The sequence below is a fragment of the Gambusia affinis genome, linkage group LG03 (genome assembly GCF_019740435.1).
Source record: "Gambusia affinis linkage group LG03, SWU_Gaff_1.0, whole genome shotgun sequence".
Classification (NCBI taxonomy): Eukaryota; Metazoa; Chordata; class Actinopteri; order Cyprinodontiformes; family Poeciliidae; genus Gambusia; species Gambusia affinis.
In genome coordinates this window covers 1,377,601-1,386,584 of record NC_057870.1, presented here as the reverse complement: position 1 = coordinate 1,386,584, position 8,984 = coordinate 1,377,601, and the positions used below count along the sequence as shown (strand labels likewise).

General features: G+C 40.6%; 1 protein-coding gene across 4 annotated transcripts; it reads left to right on the top strand.

The window, feature by feature from the left end:
• The first annotated feature begins 1,056 nt into the window (after positions 1-1,056).
• Positions 1,057-6,527, top strand: isl1a (ISL LIM homeobox 1a). 4 transcript variants are annotated; one of them, XM_044109528.1, is made up of 6 exons: positions 1,183-1,356; positions 1,655-1,844; positions 2,592-2,851; positions 3,707-3,990; positions 4,349-4,516; positions 5,765-6,527. In XM_044109528.1, the coding sequence occupies exons 1-6, from the start codon at positions 1,329-1,331 to the stop codon at positions 5,879-5,881; spliced, it is 1,047 nt and encodes a 348-aa protein (XP_043965463.1). In that variant the 5' UTR covers positions 1,183-1,328; the 3' UTR covers positions 5,882-6,527. The 4 variants fall into 4 exon arrangements, with proteins under 4 accessions (XP_043965445.1, XP_043965437.1, XP_043965463.1 ...); XM_044109520.1 differs by having other exon boundaries at positions 3,704-3,990; XM_044109510.1 differs by lacking the exon at positions 1,655-1,844 and having other exon boundaries at positions 1,057-1,356.
• Positions 6,528-8,984: the final 2,457 nt, after the last annotated feature.

Here is an 8,984-nt window from a genome sequence, read left to right as displayed (position 1 = left end):
ACTATATGAATACGAAGGATGTAGTCAATTCCTATCTTATTTCTTGGCGGTATGAAAATAGGTAAACAGCTTACATAAATAATACGGTGTATAAAACTAGTCTGGGATCCATACAAAAATGCCATTAAAACGTTATTTCTTGTTAAACAAATCACGTTTCATATGGCCATTTGTTTGATATTACATCCACTAAATGTAATATCAAACTATCACTTCCACGCAGCAACGGCTGTCTTCAAATTCAAATGCCGATTATTTTATTGGAACAGCCCTGGTTTTAAAACTAAGAGGCCACAATACAATAGGTCCAGAGGGTTCGCGAACCGCATGGGTAACTCCCAGACACCAGAGGGCGTATTGGCGTGTGTCAGAGCTGCAGTTGCTTGACTGTCGAGCTCTGGCCTGGCTGCTCAGGTCAGGACTTTTCAAGCTTTCTGCTGAAAAACTTGCAATCTCCATGTTTTAGTGAGTTTCTTTCATCGTGCTTATTGAGTAGTCGAGCCGCTCATGAATCATGCCACACCGTCCTCCTTTGGTTCTTGCGCTGAATTACTGAGTATTTGGAAAGTCTTTTGTTGAAGTTGGAAAAAGTTGCGGTTCAGTAATAAAATAGCTCCATCTGATAGATTTTTGCTTGTCCGCAGTTAACATGAAATACTTAGGCAACATTGGTTGCAAGCTTTTGAGGACATTCTGAATATTATGATGTGCCAATAAAAACTCAATATCAGCATATGTCATGTCATGTATGAGCATATTAATTTCCCGCTGACGGTCACTTAGAAAGGAAATATAAAGATTAAAGTAGCCCAAGTGTTCCTTAAATAGGACATATATTAAAACAATTAAATGTCTTTTTTTAGGGAGGGGCGGGGTGGGGGTGGGGAGGGGGGGTAAACAAAAAACACTGACACAAATCTAATTTAGTACAAGTCATAAAAGAGCAAAGCAAAGCTGGATAACCTATTTAGCAGCAGTAGGCCTACGTGTGTGCGTGCGCGTGTGTGTGTGGCAGGGTGGGGGTGGGCGGCGGGTAGCGCGTGCGTGTGTGGGCGTTCGTGTCTGTACCGGACAGGGTATGCAGAGCCAATCCGCTACTCATGCATATGACGTGCTGATGTCCTACGTCAGCTCAGCTGCTTGCCAGGATCAGAGCTCCACACACACGCACACACACGCACACACACGCACCGGTGGGAACCATACACACACTTCGTCGCTGAGGCTGGACACCAACGCTCCTGGCCCGGCAACGGAGCACAAATCCAGGCTTCCAGGCGCCGCAGCCCGCTGTGAAAGTGGACTTTTCATCGCCTTTCTTTTTCGATATGGGAGACATGGGGGATCCTCCGAAAAGTAAGACACTTGTTTTGGGTTGGGATGCGATGCTGATATCACTTAAATTGGGACTTTGGAGTTGTGCTGTCATATTTTAAGAAGACTTTTTCTTAGCCCTGTTACAGTCGTTAGTTTAATAAAATTATAAAAACAATTGTGGCCTAATCCAGGTTCATTCCTATAATTTTTTCACCACATAATAATAATAATAATAATAATAATAATAATAATAATAATAATAATAATAATAATAATAATAATAATAATAATAATTGAACAGCGTTTGATGTATCCCATTATGGGGCTCTTCTTTCAGAGAAGCGACTGGTGTCTCTTTGCGTGGGCTGCGGGAACCAGATCCACGACCAGTACATCTTACGGGTATCTCCGGACCTGGAGTGGCATGCCGCTTGTCTCAAGTGTGCGGAGTGCAGTCAGTACCTGGACGAGTCATGCACTTGCTTCGTCAGGGATGGAAAGACTTATTGTAAACGGGACTACATCAGGTAGGACGGCCGGGACGGGATGGGATGAGACGCCTCGGATGCGACAAGAACTGGAGCAGCTCGGCGATTGGAATTATTGTGTTGTTTTCAATATTTTACAAGATCCATCAGAGATTATTCGGAGTGACTTTTCGTCGTGTGGAGTTCTGGTTTCACCAGGTTCATATTAAGATATCGTGCGGTGCTACAAAAAAACTTGTTGAACAACTTACAAAGTGCAGCCTCAACTAATTCTTCATCTTAAGCTTTGGAAGATGCACTTCAGAAGACTAAAAAATAAGATTAAAAAAATTAAGTAAACAACCGTTGATAAGCAACGAACACATCAGCGTGAAACCGCTTGGGTCAAATTAGAATTTATTAAGGAGCCGGTGTTAAAAACATGCGATGATGACAAAATAAAATTACCCGTGTGATATATATATAAATGGGCCTCATTTAAACGAATAGGCTTAATATTGTTGATATCACAATTGCTATTAGTAATAGTAGTAGTAGTAATAATAATAATAATAATAATAATAATAATAATAATAATAATAATAATAATAATAATAATACATTTTATTATTATTATTATTATTATTATTATTATTATTATTATTATTATTATTATTAATATTATTATTATTATTATATAAAAATTATTTGCAAAAAATACACCTAGACTATATTTTTTCTATTTGATTTTTTTTTTTTTTTTTTTTTTTTGCTTAATACGTGTGAATGTGTGTGTTTGCCCCGCAGGTTATACGGGATTAAATGCGCCAAATGCAATATCGGATTCAGCAAGAATGACTTCGTCATGAGGGCTCGCTCCAAAGTCTACCACATCGAGTGTTTCCGCTGCGTGGCCTGCAGCAGGCAGCTTATCCCGGGAGATGAGTTCGCTCTGCGGGAAGACGGGTTGTTCTGCCGCGCTGACCATGACGTGGTGGAACGGGCCAACCTCGGCAGTGGAGATCCCCTCAGTCCCCTGCATCCGGCCAGACCGCTGCAGATGGCAGGTAGAGTCCCGAGGGTATATCTCCACAGAGGGGATATCATAATCTGAGCTATTATTTTTGTCTGCATTGCGTTCCTTAGAAAACAAACACACAGCAAAAACTAAGTGTGTGCGTGTCTGTGTGTGTGTGTTTTAGGAGGGCACGGGGAAGTGTTTCGTTCACGCTGTCCAAGTTTGATGTATAGCCTATGCATTGTAAGATGGGTTAAGGGTCCTTCAATCACCGTGAAGCTGCTCCTGATTCTTTCACAGACAAGTGGGTGTGTTCTTATAGTGCGCAGTGTCTGTAGGTCTGTTTCTTTATGCAAACCACCGTCTGACCAGATCAGGGTGGCTAGATTAGATAAAGCGGATGCTGCTGTCCGAAATAGGCTGCAAAGTTATCAGAGCTGGGGGAGGACGTCACTGCTATATGGCTGTGGGTCCATATTATATCTGGGCTGTTGCTGTGCATTCGAGACTTTAATTTGTTGGCCATAGACCCGAAAAATACAGACACGTTGTCTACCGAGTGGAGATTTATTCTAAGAAAAAATATTGGGGCTGAGCCAAAAAAAAAAAAAAAAAAAAAAAAAAAGCAAGAAGAAAAGAAAAATATGTAGGCTATTTTAAACGTCAGATTGTCAAACAATCTAATTTATTTCTTAAATAAGTGGCAATATTTGAACTGAAACCAAGTTGCAGGAGAAGGTTAGTGACTGCTAAATCCGTCGACAAACCCGAAGGTTTCTGGATGTTCATCAGAAGCTTTCTGATGAACATCCAGAAAGCTTCTGGATGAATTTTGCCGCTTTTGTAGAGAGCGGGAAAATAGGTCTAATTTTGCCGCTCTCTACTCAATGTTTCCAAACAGCAGAACCAATCTCAGCGCGGCAGCCTGCACTCAGACCCCACGTCCACAAACAGCCAGAGAAGACCACTCGAGTCCGGACGGTGCTGAACGAGAAGCAGCTGCATACGCTGCGGACCTGTTACAACGCCAACCCGAGGCCCGACGCCCTGATGAAGGAGCAACTGGTCGAGATGACCGGCCTCAGCCCGCGAGTGATCCGCGTCTGGTTCCAGAACAAGCGGTGCAAGGACAAGAAGAAAAGCCTGCTGATGAAGCAACTGCAACAGCAACAACCCAACGACAAGACGGTGAGAGCGCCGACCTGTTGCTGAGCAGTTCAGAGGCTCCTGACTGTGCTGTAAAGTCCCGAAAGACACCGTTAGTTTTCTCCTGCATCAGGAATGCCAGTATGTTTAACTTATGTTTAACGTATAACTTAATTAACACCATATGGTAAAACTGACTCATTCCAAGAAGTTCTTAAATTAATCGGTTTGTGTAGTTCAGCTTGTTTCTGGTAATTGAGAGCAAGCACGAATGCACGCACGCACCCACCCCTCCCCGCACCCTTCCACCCCTTTCCTCAGACACACGTACCCTCGGACGCATACCCTTGAGATGATGCTGTATATGTGTGTGAACGCTGACCATGACCCCTCCATGCAGAACATCCAGGGAATGACGGGCACCCCGATGGTTGCGGCCAGCCCGGAGCGTCACGACGGCGGCATCCAGGCCAACCCGGTGGAGGTGCAGAGCTACCAGCCGCCCTGGAAGGTCCTCAGCGACTTCGCCCTGCAAAGCGACATCGACCAGCCTGCCTTCCAACAACTGGTTCGTCGTTTTCTGGTCACTAATAGAAAGATCTCTGAAAGATTTAAAATCTAAGTCGCTTATTTTGCCATTGGACCTTTTGTACGTTAATATTGCAACCCACTCTCACTCCCAACTCGTCATATATTGACGCATGGGACTTCCGTCCTCGTCACATATTGACGCGAGGGGTACCCCTTTCGCGTCAATATGTGACGCGAAGGGTTTTACCTGATGCCTTACCGTAATTTTTGCCCTAAACCTAACCAATTTTTGGGTTTTGAAGTGTCGGCAGTGTTTGCGAGGACCATTCGCGTAAATAATCCATGTAAAACATGCGACCTTCAAAAATCGTCAAAATCGTCAAAATTTTACGGTGAAGGAACCTGCCCAAGTCGTCACATATTGACGCGAAGGGTATACCCTTCGCGTCAATATGTGACGCATGGTCAGACGGCGTCCCAACTCGTCAATATATGACGAGTCGGGTGTGAGAATGTGTTGAATATTGATCTACAAGTTCCTCTTCTGTTTTCTTTTTTAGTTTCGAATATAACAAGTTTATGAAAGAACATATTGCTCATTAAATTGCAACTTGACAATTCAAACCTATTGTTTGCTGTTTGTCCTTTCTTTTGTTGTCATCGCTGTGCTCACATCTGAACACTCCTCCTCCTTCAAACATTTTACCTGTTTACGTTTAACTCCTGTAGCCAAAAAAGCGGTTGTAGCAAAGAGGGTATTCTAATGAGATCCTTTTATATAGTCTGCATTAGCAGCCAGTATCCAGGTGACTGTCGGACACCTCTGAGGCGGCTTTAGTTTCCTCCTCCGAATGTGAGCTGTGCCGGCCTCTTTCTGTACATTTAATTGACCGTTTAGGGATGCAGCTGAAATTGAGACACAAGATTACTTCCTTTTTTCAATTTCTGTTGATTTTTGTGTAATGTTTCAATTGGAATCTATAGACTGAAAAAAAATTTACTGGTTGGTCACTCGTGGGTTTTCACATTTTTTTCACTTCACATAATTTTGTTGTATTTTTGGTAAAATTGGAATTAAGTAATCTATCGGCTTACGGAAAAACTTGGGTCTTTTCTTTGGAAAGTTGTGATCTTAAAACTCTTGAGAAAATTGAAACGTCTTTAGATTTTCACTAAATTCGAAGTGAGTTTAGTTTTGCGCTATTTTCAGCCCAGCAAAGCTCAGACAGGATTCTGAACACGGTTTCACTCTGCTCTGTATAACCGCTGCCTGATGCTCCTGCAGGTCAGCTTCTCAGAGGGAGGACCAGGTTCGAATTCGACAGGCAGCGAGGTAGCATCCATGTCCTCCCAGCTTCCCGACACGCCGAACAGCATGGTCTCCAGCCCCATCGAGGCCTGAGGACTGCCTGAACACACAGCCCCGATCATCCCATTCCTCCTGACTGGGTGTACTTTGACACTGTGAAGACAATCATGGGATTTACTCCAGCCAACCATCCTAACTTTAACACGGAGTGCAGACGGACGGACATGATGAGCGGTGCTGCCTGCTTTCAGTTGCCAAAAGGAGAAGAGAGAAAAGGAAGCGGACCTCTGACAGGGAGCGCAATCTAATTCACGTAGGCCTACTTTCGATATGTTCAGCTTTGAATAGAAAACGATGGGGTTTTTTTTTACCTTTTTTTTTTTTTTTCTTTTTTTTAAACCCGCTTCACCCACACCATATAGGCTAAGAGATCTTTTGGATCCGTCTGATTTCTTCATTTGACTGATTTCCTTTATGACCCAAGGCCTGAGGCATTTTAAACAAGGTATACCTCTAGTTTGCCACAAACGTTGTGGGACATTTGTGCGTTAGCCTATAGTGTCCGTCCAAGTATAGGCTATTTTTTCTTTCCCAAAGACATGTAAATTATTCAGTTAGTTCTCTGCAAGAAATTGTATTGTTTGTTCCCGTGCAACAGAATTATTTATTATTTATTGCCGACAAATTTGCCACCTTTTGTGTAACTTTCGTAACTGAAGTAAAAAGAAACAAAAAGAAATATGCAGTTTTGTCTTTGGAGTTTAGTTTACAATGTAGTTTTTATTTATTCTTTAAAAAATATTTAATATCAAGACAAAAAGAATATTTTTTATTGAGTTTTCTATTTACGTGGCCTATAGTAAGGAAAGTGTTTTATGTAGCTATCAGGTGTAATGTTGACCAGAGAACTACAAACAAACCTGCATTTTTTTATTATCACCATTTGAACTTTTGTTTTACAGCACAACACGTCCTCTGTCATAAATATTTTATCCCAATATCCACACCTTTCAGAGTGCAAGTGTTCTGAGGCCTACGGTTTTGATTTGACTGAGCTCACATCACTTGTAGTAGTTCTCCGATGTTTTATACCAAGGATTAGGCTTTTTTGTCACCTATTAAAATAAAGAATCTATTTTTTTTTTAAAAGAAGACACACAGGCAGAAAATGCAGCACCACATTATTGAGAGCCACTATTTTATTAAAATTTCAACCTTTTTACTATTTAAAGGAAATTGTTGTGCGCAAGCAAGGGATGCAAGTCTAAAAACGGTCTATGGTGAAAAAAAAGAAAACACAAGACTAATTTATTATGTGTCCTTTATAACCATGTCCCTGACAAGGTTTTCTTTGTAATCTGATTAATCAGCTCAAAATGAGCTTCCAACACTTCTGCTTAACAGTTAGAAATAGTTAGTAAAGTGGAGGATGTGTGGCTTTATGGTGAGTGCCATGACTTGTAATTCTGGCACTGTTTCTCTGTTTAATGTTTATTCGAACATTTCCTTGCTATTTCCTTTGATCTACACTCATAGCTTAGTGTTTAGATGAATGCCAGAAGCTACAAAGCCACCTGATTTAATATATTCATCTTTGTTTTCAGATTTGATCACATTTATATTTAGCTTTTTTCAATTTCTAAGGTGGTGTTGTTAAAAAAATGCAAAACATTTAACTCATTAGTTAAATCAAGAAATTGGTTTTATAACCACTTAATGCTACATATTTAAAAGACTTAGTTTCCTTTTGTAAAATTAAGACGGTCTGTGAAAACTTGTAAGAGAGATGAACAGCAGATCATCCAGAAATCCATAATCAAACAGATGCCGAGTTGTTTCAGGAAATATTAATCTGGTCAAATATCTATGTTATGACAGAATTTTCTCACTTAGCCATTAAAATTCCCTCTACGTCAGCTACACATCACCTCGGAGAATTTTTTTTTTACACCTCAAAGTTAGTTTAACTAGTGCTGTCTGAATCTTTGTTCAAAGGGCACAACTGTGATTGTAGAAGAAAAATTACATTTAAGTATGAAAAGAAAAAATAACTGTGCCAAAGTTGTATGACATCTTCACTGTCTCCTGTGAAATGTTTTTTTTTTTTTTGGTGAAACTTGTTAAATTGAGCTTGATTTAGGTCATAATTCAGATGGCCACCAGAGGTTGCTTTTTGAGCAGATACAAACATAAGATGAAACAACTCCACAGGGACCTGAACTATGAAGGAGGATTTAGGGCTTCCAGGGGTTACCTCAGATTTAACTCCAGGCCTGGATACGATGCCATAGTATTTTACAGCACACCTACCCTGCTGTGGATCACCTTATGCTGGAAACAAGATATCACTCGCTATAAAAAGAACACCTATTTGTCAATCAATGTTCTTGAAAACTGAGTGGTGATGGGGAAAAAAAAAAAACATTGTGTGTTATCAGTGAGGATTTGCAGACCTGGGGGGGAAAGGGATAAGCGGTGCTGGTGGGAGAATCTGGTTTGAAGCCTTGTCCCTGCATTCAATTATGCTTAAATGATATAAGAATAACATAACTGAAGCATATAAGATTTAGACGTATCACCTGTTTTTCAGTTAACTCGGTTGTATGTAGTACTTCTGTAGTTCAGTGAAATCTTTTATTTTATTTATTATTTAAAAGGTTTTATTGGCTCTAGTGGCCTTTATTTGATAGTTAATTGACAGGAAAGTGGGTAATGAGAGAAGGGGAAAGACATGCAGCAAAGGTCGCCAGGCCAGGAATCGAACCTGCGACGGCCACGTCGAGGACTAAGGCCTCCTTATGTGGGTTGTGCTTAACCCCTGCGCCACCACAGCACACCTGAAATCATTTATTTATTTATTTATTTATTTATTTATTTATTTATTTATTTATTTATTTTTGAATTGAAAAGGATACTACATAAAAATCTCCTGTCTCCTTCATCTGTGTGACATATTAAACATACTCTGGACAAGAAAAAACAAGCAAATACCTTAAAATAGACAAAAATAGTAAAGCTCAAATTTAACTAATTATATTATATTGACATTCAACTACTGTACAGTTAAACAAGCAAGGAAAGAGTAAACAATATTAGATATGTCCAGTTGCAATTCTTTAGGTCATGAATGGAATCAGGGCAAAACTGATGTTGCAGGAAAACATGGGAAGTTGGTGGGTGAGAGGAGGCGGGGAGT

Excerpts from the sequence above, each read along its gene's own strand:
- isl1a (XM_044109502.1), top strand. The coding sequence starts at position 1,079 with ATGCAGAGCCAATCCGCTACTCATGCATATGACGTGCTGATGTCCTAC. Across the intron at positions 2,852-3,703 it reads CAGACCGCTGCAGATGGCAG|CAGAACCAATCTCAGCGCGG; the intron begins GTAGAGTCCCGA and ends GTTTCCAAACAG. Across the intron at positions 3,991-4,348 it reads AACAACCCAACGACAAGACG|AACATCCAGGGAATGACGGG; the intron begins GTGAGAGCGCCG and ends CCCTCCATGCAG.